This window comes from Petromyzon marinus, chromosome 54 (assembly GCF_048934315.1).
Source record: "Petromyzon marinus isolate PM22_M1 ecotype Great Lakes invasive population chromosome 54, UKy_Petmar_22M1.pri1.0, whole genome shotgun sequence".
NCBI lineage: Eukaryota > Metazoa > Chordata > Hyperoartia > Petromyzontiformes > Petromyzontidae > Petromyzon > Petromyzon marinus.
In genome coordinates this window covers 11,325,734-11,350,821 of record NC_133720.1, presented here as the reverse complement: position 1 = coordinate 11,350,821, position 25,088 = coordinate 11,325,734, and the positions used below count along the sequence as shown (strand labels likewise).

General features: G+C 48.2%; 2 protein-coding genes across 8 annotated transcripts in view; one reads left to right on the top strand and one right to left on the bottom strand.

Annotated features, from left to right (window-relative positions):
• Positions 1-408: 408 nt before the first annotated feature.
• TRIP13 (thyroid hormone receptor interactor 13) lies at positions 409-14,352 on the bottom strand. Of its 7 annotated transcripts, none has more exons than XM_032974767.2 (16): positions 13,946-14,352; positions 13,255-13,310; positions 11,706-11,850; positions 11,182-11,347; positions 10,311-10,440; positions 9,948-10,003; positions 9,745-9,835; positions 8,525-8,597; positions 7,867-7,930; positions 7,373-7,459; positions 6,131-6,237; positions 3,948-4,101; positions 2,865-2,974; positions 2,131-2,200; positions 1,655-1,729; positions 409-1,249 (listed from the first exon to the last, which is right to left on the bottom strand). In XM_032974767.2, exons 3-16 carry the CDS (start codon positions 11,789-11,791, stop codon positions 1,163-1,165), a joined length of 1,356 nt encoding a protein of 451 aa, XP_032830658.1. In that variant the 5' UTR covers positions 11,792-11,850; positions 13,255-13,310; positions 13,946-14,352; the 3' UTR covers positions 409-1,162. The 7 variants fall into 7 exon arrangements, with proteins under 7 accessions (XP_032830658.1, XP_075908306.1, XP_032830657.1 ...); XM_076052191.1 differs by having other exon boundaries at positions 14,195-14,352; XM_032974766.2 differs by having other exon boundaries at positions 13,223-13,310; positions 13,946-14,351.
• Positions 14,353-18,357: 4,005 nt separating this feature from the next.
• The window catches only part of LOC116954207 (uncharacterized), a 29,209-nt gene continuing 22,478 nt past the window's right edge, over positions 18,358-25,088 (top strand). Inside the window, exons 1-4 of the mRNA XM_032974740.2 lie at positions 18,358-18,808; positions 22,083-22,546; positions 23,617-23,755; positions 24,834-24,891. Of these exons, the coding sequence (XP_032830631.1) occupies positions 18,760-18,808; positions 22,083-22,546; positions 23,617-23,755; positions 24,834-24,891 (710 nt within the window). The 5' untranslated portion in view covers positions 18,358-18,759. The remainder of the gene's footprint in view (positions 18,809-22,082; positions 22,547-23,616; positions 23,756-24,833; positions 24,892-25,088) is intronic.

Sequence of the window (25,088 nt, the reverse complement as noted above, 5' to 3'; positions counted from 1 at the left end):
TGTCTCCAGTCCAATAAGGGTTCGTTTACCAGATAGTGTCCACGTGTTGTATGTGAGCAAACGTGGAGGCCATGGTCTGGGCTTAACATCAATGGAAGGTGGTAAGTTACCATACTGGTGCAGTGGTTATCCCAGTGTGCTGTGAGCATCGGGGCGCATGTTACCTGCTGCTGCTGCATAGCGCACAGGGGGGGCCAATGGGCCACGTCTGGCCTGTCGAGACTTGGCCTTTCGAGAGATGTGGCTCACAAATACAGACGAGTGGGACGAAAGCGAAATAAGGACTAGACACCTGGAAATAAGGTACACGGTGGTCACGTGACCTGCCGTGTGATGGTGTCCGCATGCACCACGATCACATTAAGTAACCTGCTGTAGTACATGTCACAAAATGGAGCCACCATAAAATAGTTGCATCTTGATATGTGTTATTTGCTATGATGTGGACAGCAAGGAAAATGTAACAAACTGAAAATTGTGCAAAGCAAGGCAACATGCTGGGAATTACACCAAGATACAGAGGAACACATGGGTAAGACAGTTGCAAATTAAAGACTATATAAAATATGGCTTGGGTAGAAGACGTCATCATAAGGGATGTTGGTTAGTGGACAACTGGTGCCAATGGCAGCAAGAGGAGTTAACGCACTCAAAGAGGAAGACCATAGAATTGGAGTGAGTTTAGCTTGTGTGCAGGAGCACGATGAATTATGGAATCTTAACACCACAAGGGATGTTGATGTGGGGAGGCCTTCATCTAGCGGTGGATTGACGTTAATGATACCAATAAAGGACATCTAAAGTATAAGTTGTGCCACCAACATCGCAAAGCTTGTCCATTACAAAAGCCATCATCGTGAACACTGAAGGTAAACTTAAGCAATCGGACACTTAAACTTTGGTGCACAAGTCGTTTTAATTGCATTTTATAAAAGCATTTCAACAAATGTCCATTATTGCACTGGACAACCCCTAAATGAAAAAAATAGGATTAAATTAATAAGATTGTTACAGATTTTAAATGACGACACGAGAGAAAAAAAAACGGACGACTTCATCATGGTCATCCAGCCACGTGGTAACTGGACACCCGCAGCTACCTCCCGAATGCGGCAGTGTCCGTTCACGGTTCCCGTAATTTGTGGCCGGAATTACGAGTCCGCTAGGCGAGATTGGCACGCTCGGTGAACTGACGATCGACGGCCTGCGACAACGCGTCCAGGAAGCATGACAGTGTCGTCGTGGATTCCTGCAGGGATAATCGAGTTGTTTTAAAGACATGCCGGTGTTTAGCGTTTTAACCGCTTTAAACTGCAGTGCGTCCCTCAAAATACCAAGCTGGTTTCACGCGTGGGGTGCCCCCTTTTTCACGTGGATTTTTCTCCGGGTCCACCGGTTTTAATGCCCTCCACATTTAGAAACATGCGTTTTAGAGCATTCGGCTGCCGTCAAATTTCCACGTGATGAGCCACTTCGTTGGGCTACCATTTGTGGCCAGGTCGCTTCTGGGCTCGGTAGGCTTTAACTGGTAAAATTTTAAAAAAATTGTTTTTTCTAAACAAAACCCCGTTATTTCCAAGACCAAATTGACACTATTTACAAACCAAAGTCACTGAATTATTGCTTATGTGAGCATTGAGGCGGTGCTCATCACCTGAGGCAGTGGCTGGAATTTCTCTGGCATGGGGAAGGGGCAGGATCCACGTCTATCCATCACAGGAACACATTCCTAGAAAGTGGCATTCACCCCAATTACACTGCTTGTCGCGATTTTAGATTATTTTTGCATCGTATAAAATGCAATAAAGGTAAAAAAAAAACACAAATGACTGAAAATCACAAGCAAAAACTGCAATCCTGTCCAGTACCAAACTGAGGCTGCGCTGGCATGTGACGTCTACAGCATTTGCTTTGCACCCCGTTCAGTTTTGAGCTTCGCAAATACGACGTTCATCTCCCGGATATTTCCCACAAAACCTATTGCGCACGAGACAGTACACATCTGCTCACGTTATGCTGAGGACACGCGCGTATGGAGCGTGCCCCGTTTTGCGCGAACCACAGCCAAGGGGCGTGTGATCTCTGTGTGAAATTAGCGCAGAAGAAAATGTGTGCGATCAAGCTCCGAACCTTAACATAGAGTGCGTGAGCGATGAAGGGGAGTTTCCGCAGGACCCTTCCACTCAGGCCCTGGCTCTTTCTTCATTTTGTCATTTGGCGAAGGCAAATAAAAACCACAATGCAAACAGTTTATCACAGCGACATGGACTTCTGGTTACACGTCTCTTTCCGTATTGAGACACCCTCCCTCCCCCTATCACGATCATCAGAACTGATTAATCGATGCAACGTTACATGCCTAATTAACGGACTTCAGTTCATCTAAAAGAACCTCGCGCGGGCTGCGTGGCGGTAGCGTGTTTAACGCGTACTGCAGAAGATCGTGTTTGGAGCCCAGCGGCCGTTCTGCTCATTACTGCCCGTCTTATTAGCAAAAGATACGCGGCTGTTTCTTTCACAATCGATGTTAGACATCGCGTGATGTTATGTAAAAAAAGAATAGGCCATGTGTACGGGCGTCATGGTCCAAATGTGCGAAATTTGACCAAACGCCGAATTAGGAAAAAACGCAAAATCACATTTCTTCCTACCGAAAGACAAATGTGTATTTACAGGCCAGTCCTGCGTACATGTTGTGCTACACAGGGCCAGCTGTCACTGGGGGGTGGGGTCTTGGTTACACTGCAGGCGGGTCGTGGAATGGATGAGATGTGATGCTGGGTGCTTTGAGGTATTTGTGTGTCCTATGCATGCTTAGCCACCCACAAATTGAGGACTTGGGAGGAGGTGCGAGCTGAACTCACTCAGCGATGGTGTGGAGACGCAGGCTGGACTTCGACATGCCCGTTTCCACAAAATGCATCATCTCCAGCTGCCGGAAGCTCAGCAGTTGATCTGCACAGATGATGCCCTTCTGCACTCGCACACATGCACGGCGACCAAGCCTCGAGTCGCGATCCGGTCAAACTTATCCATCGACGGTCAACTCTCGATTATTCGAGGCAACGGCAGACATTCGCTCATTTTGTGTCCCATCGGCACCCCAATTGTGTCGCCGACAACCACGTGGGGCGCGGCGGCACAGGTCCACGCAAGGTGGGTAAATGGGGCTTAAATCATTGGCCGTGGCCCCTCTAGCAGACGACACTGCAGCAGATGGGCGAAGCATCGTCTGCATCGTCTGCTCTTTAGCGCGGATGTAGGTCGTGTTCTGGGCTTGGTGGAAATGTCCTCGACGGTACTGAGGTGTGCTTTGTAGCAGCCGACACCCGTACGGAAGAAGGTTCAGGCATCGCCAGATTTCCCGTGGTCCTTCTGACCCCGATGGAAGGGTCTCCGCTAATCGCAGTTTTATCTGAGTGTGGAAGGTAAAGGCATTGAACTTATATTACTCTACTGTACTGTAGAGTCCTAATGAGGACAAAACCAATTTTCAGTTCTGTTTCACTGCTGCTTGAGACGGCCACACTTTCAACTCTTGCTGTGTTAGCGGTCTAAATAATAACCACATTCTCAGCCATCTTTTCAGTTGGTGGTCTAGACAAGGCTAAGAGCATTGTACATGCAATGTGATGGTCACATGGCATGCATGGCATGATGGGAGTCGTGCTTTCTTGCTTATTTTCTAGGCTGACCCTTAGTCACCAAAAGAAGAGAAGCAATACGTAAATGTTAAGCATAACCACCAAGCTAAGAGAAATCGGAACACAAGCCCCCGTGTGAGCATGAATCGACGTTAAAAGAAAACGCATCCCTTGTAACGAAAGTTTTTTTTTCCAGACAACTTTCAAAAAAGCTCTCGATCGGACAATTAAAAGTTGCAGAAACGTTAAGCAGATTTCGGGTGAACGAGTGCACTCGGGGCACGGTGCGTTGGCTGCCCTTACGTTAATGAGCTCGACGAGGCACGACAGGTAGATCTGGTAGATGGCCATGACTGAGGGGGGCCCGATGTACTGCTTGATGTCAGCACGGTCGACGAAGGCTGCGTCGATTTTCCCTGTGATGTTTGACGTCGTCAAGATGATCACATTGGAGTACCTAGACGCACACAACAGGCAAAAGATCCCTCGTGTAGCCTACACAGAATTTTGGGGCAAGTACGGTGAGCGCGCACCTAATAAGGCCGGCACGGCACACTTACAGTGAGGGAAAAAAGTGATGCCCTGCTGATTTTTGTACGTTTGCCCACTGACAAAGGATCAGTCTATAATTGTAATGGTAGGTTTATTTGAACAGTGAGAGACAGAATAACAACAACAAAATCCAGAAAAACGCATGTCAAAAATTTTATAAATTGATTTGCATTTTAATGAGGGAAATCAGTATTTGACCCCTCTGCAAAACATGACTTAGTACTTGGTGGCAAAACCCCTTGTTGGCAATCACAGAGGTCAGACGTTTCTTGTAGTTGGCCACCAGGTTTGCACACATCTCAGGAGGGATTTCGACCCACTCCTCTTTGCAGATCTTCTCCACGTCATTAAGGTTTCGAGGCTAACATTTGGCAATTCGAACCTTCAGCTCCCTCCACAGCTTTTCTATGGGATTAAGGTCTGGAGACTGGCTAGGCCACTCCAGGACCTTAATGTGCTTCTTCTTGAGCCACTCCTTTGTTGCCTTGGCCGTGTGTTTTGGGTCATTGTCATGCTGGAATACCCATCCACGACCCATTTTCAATGCCCTGACTGAGGGAAGGGGGTTCTCACCCAAGATTTGACAGTACATGGCCCCGTCCATCGTCCCTTTGATGCGGTGAAGTTGTCCTGTCCCCTTAGCAGAAAAACACCCCCAAAGCATAATGTTTCCACCTCCATGTTTGACGGTGGGGATGGTGTTCTTGGGGTCATAGGTAGCATTCCTCCTCCTCCAAACACGGCGAGTTGAGTTAATGCCAAAGAGCTCCATTTTGGTCTCATCTGACCACAACACTTTCACCCAGTTGTCCTCTGAATCATTCAGATTTTCAGTGGCAAACTTCAGACGGGCATGTATATGTGCTTTCTTGAGCAGGGGGACCTTGCGGGCGCTGCAGGATTTCAGTCCTTCATGGCGTAGTGTGTTACCAATTGTTTTCTTGGTGACTATGGTCCCAGCTGCCTTGAGATCATTGACAATATCCTCCCGTGTAGTTCTGGGCTGATTCTTCACCGTTCTCATGATCATTGCAACTCCACGAAGTGAGATCTTGCATGGAGCCCCAGGCCGAGGGAGATTGACAGTTCTTTTGTGTTTCTTCCATTTGCGAATAATCGCACCAACTGTTGTCACCTTCTCACCAAGCTGCTTGGCAATGGTCTTGTAGCCCATTCCAGCCTTGTGTAGGTCTACAATCTTGTCCCTGATATCCTTGGAGAGCTCTTTGGTCTTGGCCATGGTGGAGTTTAGAATCTGATTTGATTGATTGCTTCTGTGGACAGGTGCCTTTTATACAGGTAACAAGCTGAGATTAGGAGCACTAAATCCTTTTAAGAGTGTGCTCCTAATCTCAGCTCGTTACCTGTATAAAAGGCACCTGGGAGCCGGAAATCTTTCTGATTGAGAGGGGGTCAAATACTTATTTCCCTCATTAAAATGCAAATCAATTTATAACATTTTTGACATGCGTTTTTCTGGATTTTGTTGTTGTTATTCTGTCTCTCACTGTTCAAATAAACCTACCATTAAAATTATAGACAGATCATTTCTTTGTCAGTGGGCAAACGTAAAAAATCAGCAGGGGATCAAATACTTTTTTCCCTCACTGTAGGCATACACACAAACTTAGACAATAAGGTACAACCAAGACAAAAATCCCCCGTATAGCGTACACAGGCTGTTGGGTCGAGTGCACACACTTAAGACACACACCGAGACAGGCATACCCAAAGACACACTTACGCTGCTGCTGTTCATCGTGAAAATTATGCTGCTGCTGGTGCTGCTATTGTTGCCGATAATATTGGTGATGTTGATGTTGCTAATTGCACTGATGATAATGATGCTGCTGATGATAACGATTGACGATTCTCAAGAAGCCATTTTTACTGTTGACTGTTCCCAGTGTGAGTTCCGCTTGACCCGGTCTCACCGTTTGATCTGGTCGATCTGGGTGAGGAGCGCGTTCACCACGCGGATCGCGTCCGACGGCTCCGTTCCCGAGTGCGACGCGGAGCGCGACGCAGTCAGGCTCTCCACCTTCAGCGCAAACGCAGCGAGGAAAGTTCGTTTAGGAGACCGAGAGTGACTGTGGCACAGGGGCTCACCGTCTCTCGTGTTCACGTGCATTGCAGCTATTGAAATATTGAGCTTATTACAAAAGTCGAAAGAAATAGCTCTTCTTGTTATTTTGGTTGCCAACCCCTGCTCGAGTGGCTGTGGGGTTGACACGAACCCATTAGGCATAACACATTTAAAAAAAAATTTATATAAATTCTGACACAAGCTATCCGTGATGTTAAGAGGGGGCAGTAATCGAGACGGCCGGAGTCTGCTTCATGTCGTGAATCTGTAATCTACGTCTACAGCTCTCTCATCTCTATCTCCCATGTCTATCCTTCTCGTTACACTGCATCTCTTTAAGCTACGAAGCCCCCGCCCTCTGGAACTCCTTTCCCTGGGCAACTCTGCCTGGTCTCCTCTCTCTCTGCTTTCAAGTCTCCTGTAAAAACCTCCCCCATTTCAAACCTTGTGCCTCGGAACTCCCTCATGGCTTCTTTTATTTCCTTCCCTTGCCCGGTGCCTCCCGTTCCCCCTTTTTTATTTGTGCCTTGTAGACGTTTCATTATACATGTCAGAATCAGAATATTATACTGAAGGAATCGGATTAGCTATGAAGCTCTTTTTTCACAGATGTCCAGTAGGGGCAAGTCAGAACGTTCAAACAACAAACAATACAAAAACACGATAGGAGTGCCAAGTACAGAAAAGGTAAAAAAAAATCACTTAATGATACACAAATAAAACGAAACTATTTTGTATCTTACCAGCTAAAGCCCGCCGAAGCATTAACTTATATTTCAGAAGCGACCTGGCCACAAATGACGGCTCATCATGTGCACATTTATAGCAGCAAAATAATCTAACTGCATGCAAATTGTTTATTTCTATAAACCATAACTTTTGGTGTGCCATAGCCCAGTGGGCCACTCAAAGAGCCTTTGGGGCCCACAACTGGTGGCCGGCAGGCCACTAGTTGAAGAACACTATTGCAGTTGATGTGCAATTGAAATTGGGAGCCAACAGAGGGATCTGGGGATCGGGGTGACGTGATCTTGTCCATAAAGCAAGTTGCTACTGCAGCATAAATGTATCCCCTTTGCTGCCAACAAACCTCATCAATGAGCACGCAGATGAGGGCCTCCTGGTCGTCGATACTCTCCTGGATCTTCTGAAACATCTTCATCACCAACTTGCCACTCTGCGAAACGTGAACGCAGCAGGAACACACAATTACACGCCCGCTAACGGTTAAAGACGCACAGGCGTTTACATTTTCAACCGAAGTTGTCTGTAACAGTGGGGGGCGCCAACTCTTGTAAAGGTGATCCAATGTGAACAAAGCATGAGTATAAATTGCGTCGCTACAAGGGACTTACCCAAGATAAAACCGGCCAAATGGATTGTACGGTTCAAAACTTTGGAGACAAAGCGTTAAAAGGATTCGCTATCCCAACACTAAAAGGAAGCGAGGGTCTGCCCTCTTATCCCAACGACATTATTACATGTGATGCCACCTCGCAGCATTTTACTATAAATAGAATACAGGGATGAGGAGAGACGTCCCAAAAAAACAATTCATCGTGCAACAGGCGATGAGATGCTCACCTCTGAGAACCATTTAGAGAAGAGGCTGTGGCTGTTAATCTCAATCAGCTGCCCGTATCGATACCTGGAGGTCAAAGCAGAGAATTAAAACTGATTCATACACTCGCAATACACGCAACAAAGCCTGCTAATGTTCAGAACAAATTATACAATAAAATAAGACGCAATGATACGTAGTGAGCGAGACAGAATGTGTAGTAACAACGAGACAAAATCAAAACACGACAGACGAGCTTGGTAGAATGAGATGTAACGAAGGAGACGGTAACAAATAAAAATCGCAGACGAGAGCAGTACAAATGAAACAAACAACAAAAACCAATGCGATAATTGGATAAAGTTGCGTTAAAAATCATTTACAGCTCTTTTCAATCCACTGCTAAACGAAGGACACTTGCCCGCCATGTTGCTCGTAGTGACGTCACCACGCTCGTCAATGCGGGGGTCGGTGAAACATTAAATAGTGACCCTTAATTGTGGGATCCATCCAAGTGTTGGGGGTGGAAGTGAATCACTGTTCATCTATGAACATAGGTATTGGTTGAACTTCTTACGCACCGTGCATAGCCACCCGTGCTAATCGGAGGTGCGGGGGAAGGATGACATAACACAGATGCTCAGGTGAGATTAAGGCCGCGGACTTATGGGAGAATCTTACTTTTTCGACAGCCTTATACAGAGCTTCTGTGCCAGGGCTTTACACAGCGACGTCTTTCCCGTGCCCGGAGGTCCTGTAACAGCACAAGACGGGGCAAATCATTTTACTTCAAGTCCTCTATTTACGTCGCTATTTACTATTTTTCACGATCACATCGCCGACGAATTAGGGCACGCAATTTTATTTAAAATGCCCCGATTTACCACAAAGCTGTCTTGATAATTTTAAAGGAACGAGCGCAATAGTTTGGGCTGTATACGTTAACGACACGCGACGCAATGGAGCCCCCGGGCGGGGTGCTCACGCCTCAAGTCTCTACAGCCGCTTGGCACTGTAACAAAACTCCCCTTCACCACTCCACGCCATGCCTCTACATGCAGTCTCAGCCACCATCTCTATGGCGAGTACTCTGTATTAACTTATATTATTAATGAAAACATTTCGGGCATCTTTGGTTACGTTTTTTGGCAAAATTTTTCTGGAATTCTGACCAAAAGAGAAAACTGCCAGGAACGCGTCCTTAACTTACACAAGTCAGCGGTAAAATAGGTTTCGATTTAGGTTGATTCGCCTACAGTCGGATTTATCAGGGACGCATCCTTAAGGTAATAAGCGGACTTAGCGTAGATGAAACGGACAGACAAGAAAACAAGATGTGTAACCTATCAGATCTCAGCATTAACATTCTTAGCTTTTATCAGTTTCAAATGTAAACATTTAAAGTTACGGCCGAGAACGCTCGAGAAATAATGTTGGGGCATCATCACCGTTTTCCTGCATCGGGGGGCACACAATTCCATGCCCGATCCCGATTTTAAAAAGACAAGGATTGAATTCTGTAATGCTTTCCATAACCTGTTTGTCCAAGTATTTAATCGGTTATAACGTTACATTACAAACAGACGTCATAGGTAACCGTGCCAACGTGCGATGTCACACGCGCATCGATGCCATTGCTTTGGCCAGCAAGGTCAATGCTTTTAGCGCCAGTTTTTTGTCGCCAAATTGTTGGGCAACCCTTTCATAAATGTGACGGGTCTTCTGCAGAACAAGTCCCCAATAGCAACACGACTTTACACTCAAATGTTGTTTATATTGGATTATTGGATCGTTAGGAAAACCATGCTGAGCCTCCCCCCCCCATGACAGACGGACAGAGCTAATGAATTAACGCTTTCATCATCGGTTTGGAAAAAAAAAAACTAACGCCAAAAGCGAACCGTGCAGGAGGACCACGCGATTCCAGGAGATGACGTTGCTGTTCACGTTCTTGTCCGAGAACAGCAGTGTCGTCATCACGTAATTGAGCAGCTGTGACGAAAGGGCAAGTTGCGGTTGAACAATCACTTTTTTCGTAACTGTTTAAAAAAAAAAAGACTGCAATTTTGTGTGTATGACTGTCGAGAGTGCAGCGTTCGCTCACCTGCAGTTTAATCTCGGAATCGTAGACCAGACTTTCCCAAAGTCCATGGAATTCGGCTACACAACAACAAAAACACGTGACTTGAACCCACCTGCCTGGTATATGTACAAGCACATTCTTCATTTGGAGCTTCCGTGACTGCAGGAATTACTTTTTGGTTCTTTCTACGTGACTTTACCGAAAGAACCAAAAAGTAAGCACATCCTTCTTGGCAAAATCCACTGCTGGTCAATGTTGGATTATCGTCTGTTTACATGTTAATGCAATAATCACATGGCTAGTGTTGCGGTGTGGGTGTTAACCTTACAGTGTAAAGGTTAGTGTCTGGGCTTGTGTCACTGTGTTAGGGTCAGGGCTGTGTACTTGAAGGCAGGATCCAGTGCTGGGCTGCAGGGAGATTATCGTCACCCTGGTTCAGCTCCTCCATGGATGGGCCATCGTCATTCAGCTGCATCACGTGCACCTCCACAGGTGTCTTCACTAGCTCCACCATCTGCATAGCGCACGCACGGGAGGTGGGAGGCGGGTAAACACACAGTGGACTCTATATGATGTTGGGGGAGGCGGAGATAGGATGACCTAGAAAAAACAAAAACATTGATGAAGCAGAACATCTTCAGGGGCCAATACAACTCCTCAAGATGCCCACAGTAGTGTGTGACGGAAGCTTGAGAGGAGAAATGTCCAACCCAGGTAAGCGCATTTGGATTACAAAGTGGCTGCAAAAACGTGGATTATGTGAATTAGGTTTTTAAAATCGTATTATGTACGTAGGATGGTGGAGAAGACGTAGAAAGTGTTGTCTGTTATTTTTGTTTATTATAATCATCGGTCAACGAGTCACGAGTTAGAAGCAGCAAGTGATAGAAGCAGCACGTGCATAAAATACACAAATTAACGTCGTACACACTTTTGTATTTATCTTCCTTCTGTAACAAGCTCGGTTTTTCCATAACCCAGATAATCTGCACACAGATAACCAAAGTTAAGTGTATCCAGTAATTCGGTTAACAAACAATTATCAGCTGCATTCTGGGCCCGTAAACAGTTGCGCGCACCAATGCCTCAATGTCCACTTGAGCAGAAAATCGCTCCGACTTGAAACAAACAAAAAAATACTCGGGAGTGATTTGCAAACAGTGGCCCTTACCTGGCCCGCGTGCGTCACCTTGCCCCCATCCCTAACCATGACTGGATCGTATGTGACAAACGATAAGAAGGAAAAGAGTGTGACCTTTTGGTGATTGAACTCCAGGTCCAAGTCCGTGATGGACACCAACCGGACGTGGGTTTGGAGGAAGCTGTCTTCAAACGAGTCCCAAGACATGTCAGACATCACCACCGGGTGCCTCTTCAGCAGCTCCATCACGTGTGACACCACGACCTCCATCTTTGCCGTGCTGTCGATATAATCGAGGCGTAAACATCAGCGGAGAGTGCTTCATCTACGTGTGTGATGCATGTGGTGTAGGACACGCGCTACGAACCCGACCAACCAAGTTCGATTACCGCTCACGGCCAACACCAGTGATGGACATCTGAACCGGTCACGGGCCTCCCCTAGGTCAACTCAACCTCAAATGAGTACCTGGTGCTGTGTGTAAACATCAACACTGGGGAAACAAAGGCGGCCGGTGAGTGGTGTTGGAAACCCACCCCCCTCGTTGCTGCGCCGGCCGTCATAGGTGCTGGCTAAAATGACTTGCCCAACAGTATGTTATGGCTATACGGGGGGGGGGGGGGTCTTTGTTTTTGTACCTGTCGGATTTCTGGATGACCTCCACGTGCACAATGGGATGGTATATTGGAAGAGCCTCTCCCAAGTCCTTGGTTACCGCCTCCATTGCTGTGATTTGAGGGTCGACAGCTCCAGACAAATGTAGGATGGCTCAACTCCCTTTTGCTGCAATTACAACCGTGATCAAAATACAATCATCAACGACGGTCTTTTATCCACTGCTTGATGAAGTTAAGTGTATTTGTTTTACCAGTTAAGAACCCAAGAGACCAGGGATAGTCTCAATTTGCACGAGTGACCTGGGTCATTACAAAAGCAGAATAAATAAAAGGGGCAGAATTAAATTAAAAAAAACAAGGATTTGCCACGATCTGCTGTAAATACTGTACAGCTGTCAAGGCATTATATGGTTCTTTCGGTAAAGTCACATAGATAGAAAAAATAATAACAGTAAAAATGAAAATGTTGCGATCGAAACGTCGTGACATTTGTATTATTTTTCATTCACTTAATTTTCATTTTTATCATTCTTTTTTACATCTACGTGACTGCCGAAAGAACCACAGAATATGAATTCCTGCAGTCACGAAAGTTTTAAGTCAGCTGTTAAGATATTCAAATACCACGTAGACACTAATTACAAGCTATCATATTTGCGCTACCACACATACTTGTGGTAAAAAAAACGCAAATATGCTTTGATAACGTCTGCGTTTGATTACGTGTTTAGCTATATAGTATTAGCAAAAGGGTCCCATTACTAAAAGTACAGCAATGACTCAAAACATGAAACAGGTCTCCCAATGTCGTCCTTCCTTCATGATCAGTCAGTAAACATCTCACTCCGGCATACGTCCGCATCTCATTACTCCACACTATACAACTGCTGTGTATGGCGGAGACGTCACACCAGGGCTCTTGTGCCAAGCTAGGTCCCCTTTGATATATACAGATCTCCCGTATAGCCTGAACAGACTGTAGGGGCGAGTGCTGTTAGCGAGCAGCACCTATGAAGGCCGGCACGGCACACGAGGGGGTGGGTGGCCAGCACCACGCCCTGCCGCCTTTGTCTCCCCCAGTGGCGATGTTTTACTGCGCTCCGCACCAGGTACTCAATTGAGGCTGAGTCGATCTGGGGGATGCCCAGGACCGGTTCAGATAATCGTCACTGTTGGTGTTGGCCGTGAGCGTGAATCAGAACTCGGGTCGCCGGGTTCGTAGCGCAGCGTAGCGCTAACCGCTACACCACCGCTCCCCACACACGCCTATGTACTGCGCAGACATCATACGATGCATCATCATCACGGGTCTGGGTTTTATCTACTGCTGGATGAAGACCTCCACACGCTGTTGCCATTCCTCAGCCCTGCCATGCCGTAGTCCACTCGTTCGTGCACATCAACTCATCTCTCGTTGCTCAAAATCCGCGGCGGTCAAATCGCTCAGGCGAATTTTCTACATTTGCTGCCGATTTTAATCAATAAAAGTGACACATTACAACACAATGTTGAGCTGTGGTGATGTCGAGGCTCCTTACCGATCCCGCTACGTTCACCAACCCGCAGTTACCTGCGTGGTGAAGTATGGCAGAATAGCCCCCGGAGACCGACACGGCACGGGGAGGCCTTCGTCCAGCGGTGGATTGTAGATGAAGGGGTAACCAAAGAAGATATAAATTACTTGTTTTGTGTAAAGAACATCGCTTTGTGAAAAAAACATCGAATGGGGGCAAACACAAGTCGCACTGAAGAGCGTCACTTAAACCGCTCATCACTTCAATCAGCCGCTTGGCTATAACCCTATACGGTACTTAAAAAACTATACAGTACTTAAACACTGAAGCAACACACATCGCGTTTACGGTATAAACACCAGCTGCTGTGTATGTTCGTACATTTATTAAACGTTATCGCCGCAACCCTATCCCGTTTAAAAGCCCTCGCTATCGCCTAACATACTAACACCTAACGTTTATCAACGCGGACGCATTAATTCGTTTTAACACAAGCTGCTGCGGCATCGACTGGTCTGCATACGTACAATAAACAACGACAACATGTAAGCAATTAACACGTTTAAAGAGTAAGAGTTTACGCTGCAATAAGCGGTGCCTTCGCTAGGCCCAAATCAAGGCCTAGGGCGGCGTTTTTATTTTACCAGCGATGAGAAACGTATTCAAAGTTTACACATCGCACTTAATCAACAACAGCGAATACGATACTTCTAGCAATGTTGTTATAATTGAGCGCTTTATTCTCACCGAGCTCCCGGTATTTGTGTGCGTTTTGTGTCCGTTGAAACTTTTCAACTTTAACTTTTATTTTTCAACTTTGCCGCCAAATTCGACCGTTACCATGGCAACCACGGCGCGCGAGTCACCGACGGGAAACTCTACAATCGGTCACCGTTGCAGTCGCTATAATCAAATGTGTAATACTTTCATTAATATTAACGATTTAACTTGGTTGACGGGAAACTTCATTTTACTTCACGCGTTAAAATATTTCACCTGCCAAAAAAAAATCCCCTTCAGAAGTACAATAGTCAGCAGCAGCCGCTATTTTACTACAAGTCAAGAATGTGCGTCCCGCGCGTGACGTCACTCCACACGAGGCCTCCCGCGTGACGTCACTCCACATGAGGCCTCCCGCGTGACGTCACACCACATGAGGCCTCCCGCGTGACGTTCCTCCACATGAGGCCTCTCGCGTGACGTCACTCCACATGAGGCCCCCCTCACGTGACGTCACTCCACACGAGGCATCCCGCGTGACGTCACTCCGCATGAGGCCCACCGCCCCCACGTGACGTCACTCCACACGAGGCCTCCCGCGTGACGTCACACCACATGAGGCCCACCCCTCCGGCCCATCATTAATATTCACGAGTGGGTGGATTTTTACACGAACGCAGAGGAAGGTCGAGGGGAATTAAATAATTGATTACGCAAAGTCGCTTCAAATATGACGTTTCTTTACAGAAAGTGACGGTAATAAATACATCTACACAGCAGTGCTACATCCGTACGTGACGTCACTCTAAAAGAGCCCCCCCTCCCCCCTTCATTGATATTCATGCCCGCGTGGAAATTTACACGAACGCACAAGAAGGTCGCGCACTCCACATACCGCACCTCTCCCCAATAACCATTAGGGGGTGACGTCACTCCACATGCCGCACCCCTCCCCAATAACCATGAGGGGTGACGTCACTCCACATGCCGCACCCCTCCCCAATAACCATTAGCGGGTGACGTCACTCAACATGGTGCAACCCCCCTAATTAATAATCATGAGCTGAACAATTTTTCCATGGAATAGTTCAGATTTACTGCAATACACCCGTCCTTGGACGGGCAAACAAGCTAGGATTTCAAATAAGGGGCCGTCCATAAATGACGTCATGCACCTGGGGGGGGGGGGTCAGACATTTGTGACAATGTGACGATAGGGGGGGGGTGAGAAATGTGACGTCACATCAAAATGCGCAAACTTTAAATAAATCAAGGGTGGGGGAAAAAACCCGATTTTTTGTTTGTTTGCCCGACAAATCGGGTTATTGGTGTTAATGGAATTGAAACCCGGTTACACAGCATAATAAAACCTGGTTTTATTATCGGCGTCTCGTGCACACTTCAATCCTGCTCCTCCTCCTCGTCGTCTTCGTCGTCGTCGCTCTCGCCGCTGGACTCGGCGTTGTCGCCGGCCGCCGCCTTGGGCTAGCCGTGGAACGCGCCGGGGTTCGGCCCGACGAATACGAGCCTTCCCGACTGCGCGGGGGCGCCAGGCCGTTCCCCGGCTTGGCATGGATGAATCCCGGCGTCGAGAAGCTTCGCTCAGACGCGGCCACGCTGGACAGTTCGATGGCCGATCTTCTTTGAGCTGCGGGATAGCCGCTGCCGACGGGCGACGGCTGAGCCCCGGGGCCTCGGCCCGAACGCCGCTGACGGGTGCCGTGCCGTGCGTGCGACTGAAATCCCGACTTAGCTTTTAGTAAAACCGAATAAAACCGGATTTGGGCAGGATCCAGGTGCTCCGGTTTTATATATTTAAAAAAAAACGATTAAAACCCGAATGAATAAAACCGGGCCGTGCCAGCCTTGAAATAAATATAGACAACACGTTCTACTTAAGTAAATAGACTTTTTAATTAACAAAAAATGTCTCCTACAACATCAGAGTGCAGCGCCACATTAAATACGCACTACGATGACAATAGATTAAAGCGAATTGAAGCATGTTTTTTTGGGGGGGGGGGCAGCGCTTTGTGACGTCATATTTGAGGGGTGGGGGGGTCTGACTTTCGTGACGCCGTGTGACGAAGGGGGTGGAGTCAAAAATCGCGTAACGTAATTTATGGACGGCCCCTAAATACATACCCTGCACACACGGCGTGGCTTCGTGCAGACGCTCGCTCTGTACACCCGAAAGGGACGTTTATTGCACGTTTGGGGCCGTCCATAAATGACGTCACGCGATTTTGGACGATTTTTGACCCCCCACCCCTTCGTCACACGGCGTCACAAAAAGTCAGACCCCCCCCTCAAATATGACGTCACAAAGCTCTACGCCTCCCCCCCCCCCAAAAATAAAACATGCTTCAAATCTCTTTAAACTATTGTCATTGTAGTGCATATTTAATGTGGCGCTGCACTCTGATGTTGTAGGAGAAAACATTTATTAAAAAGTATATTTAATTAAGTTAGAACGTGCTGTCTATATTCATTTAAAGTTGCGCGTTTTGACGTGACGTCACATTTCTCACTCCCCCTCCCCCATCGTCACCCATCGTCACAAATGTCTAACCCCCCCCGCCCCGGTGCGTGACGTCATTTATGGACGGCCCCTTTGACATTTACAAACGCATGTTTGGTGATGCTCCCCTCTACGGCTGCGTTGGCAGTGGTGTACAAGCACAATTAACAGCGCTTTATAGCTCATCGGATTACTCGAGTATTAGAATACATATTCTGATATTTAACCGGTTATTTCTACGCGGAACACGTCATGTGCTGCATGCGTGTGCGCGCTCATTCCAAATACGTTCATGACGTCATTGCATTACTTGTGTGCTGAAGAATGACGTCATATCTAATATACAGGATAGTATTTGTAAACAGATTGGTTTGCACACGCGTTCTTGCATGACGTCACATCTGAGGTACAGGTTATATGTAAACATTGGGACCAGACAATGTTGCTGACATGACATCACCATCTCACTTTCATTTTAAACTGATGACGTTTCCTTAGGTACGCGCGCGTTCGCATGACGTCACATCTCAGTTACAGAATCTGTATGATAAATGACGTAATCATACGAGATACGTGCGATGACGTAACAGTCACAGAACATTTTGCAGTACACGCGCACGCATGACGTCACGGCAATAACACTGCGGCCTTAAAAGAGGGGGGGGGAGGGAGAACAATAATCGACGTTTCGGGCAGTGTCCCGTCTTCAAAGCACTTCTTAATGCGGCGCGAGTTTGAAGGGACATTATTTAAAACGTGGCACCTATTATTTCCTTAGGCCACACACGCAGTGATATTATTGACGCGTGCGTTGAGTCAGGGGCCGTCCATAAATGACGTCATGCGATTTTGGACGATTTTTGACCCCCCCCCCCCATCGTCACACGGCGTCACAAAAAGTTAGACCCCCCCCTCAAATATGACGTCACAAAGCTCTGCCCCCCCCCCGCTAAAAAATAAAACACGTTTAAAATCGCTTTAAACTATTGTCATCGTAGTGCGTATTTAATGTGGCGCTGCACTCTGATGTTGTAGGAGAAAACATTTATTAAAAAATCTATTTAATTAAGTAGAACGTGTTGTCTATATTTATTTAAAGTTGCGCATTTTGACGTGACGTCACATTTCTCAACCCCCTCCTCGTCACACGACGTCACAAATGTCTGACCCCCCCCAGGTGCGTGACGTCATTTATGGACGGCCCCGAACTCGTTTTGCTAATTGTTAACTATGCTTGTGCATGCACTGCCAACAACGCAGCGCGCGACACATTCACCCAAGTTAGTTTTTAAACTTCTCAAATCACTTTTGCTGTTGTTGTTGCGTCATTTCTCCCCCATTTAAAAAAAGACTCGGGTTATGACGTCACCCGCGCTGCCCCTTGTCGGACAATTGCCTACTGCTGCCCCCACCCCCCCTATTGTTATTGTCTACTGCTGCCCCCCTACTGCTGCCCCCTCCCCCATTGCCTACTGCTGCCCCCCTCCCCCATTGCCTACTGCTGCCCCCTCTTTTGCTATTGCCTACTGCTGCCCCCCTCCCCCATTACCTACTGCTGCCCCCCTATTGCTATTGTCTACTGCTGTCCCCCTATTGCTATTGCCTACTGCTGCCCCCCCTATTGCTATTGTCTACTGCTGCCCCCCTCCCCCATTGCCTACTGCTGCCCCCCTCCCCCATTGCCTACTGCTGCCCCCCTCTTGCTATTGCCTACTGCTGCCCCCCCTCCCCCCATTGCCTACTGCTGCCCCCCTATTGTTATTGCTTACTGCCCCCCCCAATTGCTATTGCCTACTGCTGCCCCCCCTCCCCCCATTGCCTACTGCTGCCCCCCAATTGTTATTGCCTACTGCTGCTCCCCCTCCCACCATTGCCTACTGCTGCCCCCCTATTGTTATTGCCTACTGCTGCCCCCTGGCGGAACGTCCGGACTCTGTGCTACAGGGGGGCCCACGATGGGCCATGCGCAATTGGCTCGCCGCAAAAAATTCGCTTCGCGGGCACACGCGCGCGCGTGCGCTAAATGTTATTGTCAAACAACGCCGTGGGTGGAATGAGAGAGCTCCTTCAAGGCCGACGCGGCTCCCCTCCGTCTCGATGATCACCCGACGCGCCTGAGAAAACCTTTGCCCCGTTAAACCTGAGCCCGAAGGCAATTTGGAGCAGGGGTTTTCGAGCGGAAGGAGACGTGAATTTTAATGGCAGTGAGTGCGGTGGTGGTGGCGGCGGTGGTGGTGGTGATGATGATGATGATGACAATAATAGCAGCAGCAGTAGCAGCAAAGCGAAGACATTGACAATAGCATCAGCATCGGCAGTTATGGGTAAAAAACATAAGAAGCATAAATCGGAGAGACGCGACTACAAAGGTATGGATTGTGATGATTTGATATCTTTGTGGGTTCACGTGGGTGGTGGTGGTGGTGATGGTGCTGCTTATGGCTTCGACAGTATTGTAGTGAGAAACATCAGCTGATGATAGCGGTTGCTGGTGGTGGTGGTTGTGGCGGTGATGATGCGGTCATGATGTCATCATCATCATCAATAGCATGCCATCAGTAGTAGCACTGATCACGTGGATGATTGTCAACGTGACAGTGGTGATGAGGGTAATGAATAATCATTGGGATTGAGGTGGTGATTATTGTAATATTTATGATCTGATCATCAGCGTGATGAGGTCCTAAGCATCGCATTCACGTGGGTCATTGTCAACATGACGGTGGCGATAAATCATTGCGATGGAGATAAGTGTTTGAGATGGTTTTGAATCGAGAGGTTATTGTGATCCACCATCAAGATTACATCGTCAATCATAGGAAATGATGGTCATCGTATATGGATGATTGTCAGCGGAATGATTATTGCGATTTTGATCACAGTGGATGTTGTGACAATGATGACTTTGCTGGTGATGGCATGATTTGTCAACAGAGTTATCAAAGTTATGAATATGTGATGAATGAAATCATGGTGATGGTTTTCATAATGACGACAATTATTCGTGATTGGAACTGGCATCATGATGATGATGATGATACTCGCCATTATAGTGGGCATTTTAAAACACAGGTCTCTACTGAATCTCAAAACAGACGATTACATGTTGTACTGCAAGCAATCCTTTGCATATCCACATATATACTGTATATAATAACGCGGGATGGAACGCGCCTAAGGGGTGACCCGCAGTGGACATGGAACAATGAATTCAGCTGACGTGCCGCTGGCCCTGCATGGATTGTTACATCGCAGCACCCGGGACAGCGCTCGATTGATCTTTCCAGGGGACACGTGGTGCCCGTATCGGCTCACCTGGCGTAAATTCCCACTTCGTTGAGCTATCATTTGCGTGGCAAAGGTCGCTTCTGAAAGAGGAGATACTAAGCTCAGTGAGCCCTTTACCTGGTAAGCTTTAAAAGCAATAGTTTAATTTTATATATTTTCGTTATAAAGTTATTGGCTTACCTTTCCTATACTTTGCGCTCCTATCGTGCTGTTTTTTGTATTGTTTGTTGTTGTTGTTGTAACGTTCTGACCCCGTGCGTCTACCCGACATCCGTGGAAAAAGAGCTTCATAGCTCATCGGATTCCTCATCCAGTATAAGTAAAGACTCAGATTCTGACTTGATTCGAAGCTTTCGTGACTGCAGGAATTACTCTTTGTGTTTTTTCGGTAAAGTCACCTATAAATAAGAATTAATAAAATAACATAATAGCGTACGACGTTTCGGTTGCAACACAAGCAGCCATCATCAGGTACAGAAGAGCTAAATTTACGAGAGAAATAGCGTAATCGACCAGACTGTGCGTTAATTGTGTTCTGACCGACCGTCTGTTGCTTTATATGGTTTCCAAATTTTGCTAAACCCTGTGTTGTTTGGTGTGCTTCTCTCTCTGTGTCCCCTGTTGTATCTGTGTTAGTTCCCCCCTACTTGGGTGTCTGTATATACATCTGGGGTTATGTGTTTCCTCTCTCTCGTGAATTTAGCTCTTCTGTACCTGATGATGGCTGCTTGTGTTGCAACCGAAACGTCGTACGCTATTATGTTATTTTATTATTTCTTATTTCTACGTGACTTTACCGAAAAAACCAAAGAGTAACTCAGATTCTGAGTCGCACCCATGATTGTGCACCTCACACCGGTTTACGGTCCACAGATTCCCAGTACTGTAGAAGTCTTGTGCCGTATCTTGCCGTTTGCGTGACATGTCAATTTTGCGGTGAAAATTTCCAAGGTGGAGTGGAGCTGTCTGGCCCACCACGTGATGCAACAGTGAGGCGGAGATTGAACTCTTAAGCTGGCGAGATGTTAACTACCTCGCCTGGTATGTAGGAGGTCGTCGGTTCGATCCCGACCCTGACGCCTGCTGTATATCTCTCCTCCCTAGCTCCTCCCCCCCCCCCTCTCTTACCTATAAAGCCTCTTGTTACAGCAGCTCTTTTGCCCACTTCAGCAATATTGTTTCTTGCTGTGGTTGTCCCACCTGATGACGGACGCTTGTGTTGCGCCCGAAAAACGTCGTGATAAAATTTATTTTAAAAAAATTTATACCGACGTGACTTTACCGAAAGAACCCAAGAGTACGTGTATTTGGAGTTTGTATTTTCTCCCCGTGGTCACGCGGATTTTCCGGCAGGCCCTCCAGTGTCTCCCCCTCCACATTTAGAAACGTGCGTTAAGAGTATTCGGCTGCTGCTGCTGCACATGCCCACGTGACAAGCCACTTAGTTGAGCTGTCATTTGTTGATAGCCAGGGCGCTTCTGTAAAAGAGCTGCGTAGCTCAATGGGCCTTACCTGGTGACATAAAAATAGTTTAGTTGTTGTAGTTTAGAGGAATAACATACTTTTGTTTGTTCGATTCCATCTACAAAGGGGCATTGAACAGGATGGTGGTGTGGGCTGGTGGTGTGGGCTGATGGTCACTGTTGTAGAGGTACAGCCTCTACCCAGAAGTACCACTTTTGAATAAAGTCAGTTTGACACGTAGGCTTTCGCGACCATATTATTCACAATCTAGATTTGAGTAGAACTTGTGAATGTTGTGGGTTTACTCCCCAACGCACCGGTGTGCTGAAGTGCTGTAGTCACTGATTGGCACGTTTTGGTTACGTGACAAACATTAAATATTGACTTAAAGCTTTCGTGACTGCAGGAATTCACTTTCTTTGGCTCTTTCGTTAAGGTCACATAGAAAGGTTCAAAGAAAATAACAAAAAAAACTGCCGTTATTTTTTTGTTATTTTTCTTGTTATTTTCTTTGAACCCAGACCCAAAGAATGTGACAAACATTACTAATTGGTTGTGCCCGGTGGTGGCGGATTTAACGACGGCATTTATATTTCCGTGATCTAACCCAAAAACAAAACAAACTTTATTTGAATAAATTGTTGCCGTCACGTGAACCATTCGCGTTCCCTCTCTGTGATGTTGCCCAGTCATCTCAACCGGCCTCGTGATGCGATCGGGTTACCAGAACACAACGCAGAATAACATCCATCTTCCCCGAATCCGGACGGGCCGTTGGGCTTAGCGTTGGTCCAACGGCAACCAACGTCCTGGCCACCCTGACACGTTCACCGGGATGGCTGACGACGATGACGACCCCGTTGAGAGCGAGCGCTGTGTTTCTGTCGCCAGCCGGTCTGTGTGAGGCCGCAGAGCGGACGGACAAACCGCTCCGCCTCGTGCTCAAGGTGGTGGGCGCCGCGGTGCCATCCCTGACCACCAGCTCACCGGCCGCACCCACCGCTGCCACCGCCTCCACCGCCTCCACCGCCGCCACCGCCGCCACAACCACAACAGCCTCGAACGTGACCGCCACCGTGACCACCGACACCACCAACACAACCGCCGCCGCCGCCGCCGCTTGCACGGCGCACGAGGCGCCGGTGTGCCCGCCCCCAGTCTCCGCCGCCGCAGCCTCCAAGGCCGGGCCCTCGCCTTCGCGGGGCTCGGCTGACGGCCCGCGACCGGAGCCGGACGCCGAGCCGGATCGGAACGCTGACTCGGACCGGCACCGCGAGCGCCGGAAAAAAAAGAAGAAGAAATCGGAGAAGGAGAGGGAGCGGCGGCCCGGTGATGAGGAGCGCCGGCGCAGGAAGGTGTGGGGGTGGCAGCCCTAAGGGCCGCCCCGGTTAACGCTGCGGGGCCTTCACCTGGCCGCGGATTTAGAGAGGGCTGTGACATCGATAATGAAGACATTGGAGACTTTTATAATCACCCAGCAAGCACGATCGCTGACCACGTGGCCCCTCCTCTGAACCCCGTGTGCCCACGAGTGTGACCTCACGTGACCCCGCATGTGACCCCCGCGTGCGACCCCGCGTGTTGTGGGGAGCGATAGTGTAGTAGCGGTTAGCGCGCTGCGCTATGAACCTGGCGACCCGGGTTCGATTCCCGCTCACGGCCAACACCGGTGACGATTACCTGAACCGGTCCCGGGCCTCCCCTAGGTCGACTCAGCCTCAAATGAGTACCTGGTGCGGTGTGTAAACATTGCCACTAGGGAGACAAAGGCGGTCGGGCGTGGTGCTGGCCACCCCACCCCCTCGTGTACCGTTCCGGCCTTCATAGGTGCTCGCTAACAGCACTTGCCCCTACAGTCTGTTAAGGCTATACGGGGGATCTTTGTCTTTGACCCCGCCTGTGAGCGGTAGTGCAGCGGTTAGCGCGCTGTGCTACAAACCCAGCAACCCGAGTTTGATTGCCGCTTACGCCCAACACCAGTGACGATTAGCTCAATTGGTCCTGGGCCTCCCCTCGGTCGACTCAGCCTCAATATAGAAGTCTATAGGAGCCTTTAACACTTAAGTGTATGTATGCATGTTGAACTTCTTTCCCACCGTACGTAGCCAACCGCGCTAATCGGAGGTATGGGCTCAGGACAACAAACCAAACTCAAATGAGTATCTGGTGCAGTGTGTAAACACAACCACGAGGGAGACAAAGCCCCCCAGGCGTGGTGCTGGTCACACACCCCCTCGTGTGCCGTGCCGGCCTTCGTACTTGCTCACTAACACCACTTGCCCCAACAGCTTGGTAAGGCTACACATGGGGGGGATCTTTGTCTTTTTAAACCCGCCTGTGACCCCGCCTGTGACCCCGCCGCGTGACCCCGCCACGTGACCCCGCCACGTGACCCCGCCACGTGCGACCCCGCCGTGTCGTCTAGGTGGAGAAGAAGAAGCATCGCGAGAAGGAGCAGAGCGGCAGCGACGCCGACGAGGAGTTCTCTCCACCCAAGAAGGTGGAGGTGAAGGCGCCGCCGGTGCTGGAGCGGCCCCTGCGAGCCTGCCGCAACAAGGACCAAGGCACCGCCGCGTCCACCCGCTCGCTCGCTCGCTCGCCCGCTTACCCGCCACCGCGGCGCCCATCATTTTAAAAAAAATCGATTGCAGATTATCGCTTCGATTCCTCGATTATCAACTTGAATGCTCGACGAGTCGGACAAGGGGGGCCACAGCTAGGATGTCCGGAGATTATTGAAGCGATTATCCCGACTATCGGTTTGATTAGCCCACTGTCGGTTTGATTACTCGGTAAAACCGATTATCAGTTCAGTCGCTCAATAACACGAAAATCGTCGTCAGAAAATAGCCTCACCTCTGAAGACGGTGACTTTGTTTTCTCAGTTAGCCTGATGCACCCGACTCAACCTCAGGCGCTAGAGTCTTAACGTTGAGGGGGTGTTATTCTTTCGTGTCAAAATTATTGGCATTTTTTATTGGGTTGTGATTTATTTATTTAGTTTTGCGTTATCGTTGTGGATTAGGGATCCCTTTCATATTTACTATCGTTTCATATTTTAAGGACAACGTCAGAACTTGTTTGGCAGGAGGCTTCCTGAACGTTTCCATCGTGTGCTTGTGTGGTGCGAAATGTCGTCGTGCTGACAATCGTCGCGTCACCTGATGCCACGTGGACGCCATTTTGTGAGGGGGTGGGGGGGGGGGAAGTGATGGCCTGTTAGTGACGTCACTTCCCTTTTCGGACCAATCAGAGACAACCAAACGATTCGGGCCGTCCAAACAAATTTCCTACGGCCTGAATTTAGGAGTACAGTAAAACCTTGGATTGCGGGTAACTTGGCCTGCGAGTGTTTTGCAAGTCGAGCAAAAATTGTAAATAAATATTAATTTGATAAACGAGCGAGGTTCTTGCAATACGAGCAGTACGTGTACACGCTTTGTCTGCCGAGCGTCACGTGATCACAACTGATATACGCTGTGCTTTGATATACGAGTGCTTTGGATTACAAACACGTTTCCGGAACGCATTATGCTCGCAATCCAAGGGTTTACTGTATTGTTTTTTTTATATTAATCTATTGGATTTGAATTGCTGACAGGCAGCTCGATGTCATCGCTCCGCTCTCAATGCCTCCCCCAGGCCAGGAGCTGACGCCGCTGCAGCTGTTACTTGAGCATCTTCTGCAGCAGCTTCAGAGGTGACTTCATCGTCGTCATCATTGTCAGCATGGTCAAAATAATCATGGTTTGTTTTTGGTATGACGCACCGATACGCCGGGGCGACTCAGAGCGGCTTGCATTACATTTCGTATCAAACACCTTTGAAAGGGCACCCCCAGTGGCAGCTGTCCCTACGGGTACAAAGTGGCATCCTTAAGTCGGCTCACAGTGGGCC

Bases quoted from the DNA above. Each gene is read 5' to 3' on its own strand.
- TRIP13 (XM_032974767.2), bottom strand. From the start codon at position 11,791: ATGGAGGCGGTAACCAAGGACTTGGGAGAGGCTCTTCCAATATACCAT. The intron at 1,730-2,130 runs GTTCGGAGCTTG...GCCACTTTCTAG, and splicing joins CTCACGCACTCTATGTTAAG to GAATGTGTTCCTGTGATGGA. The intron at 1,250-1,654 runs GTGATGAGCACC...TTATCCCTGCAG, and splicing joins AATTCCAGCCACTGCCTCAG to GAATCCACGACGACACTGTC.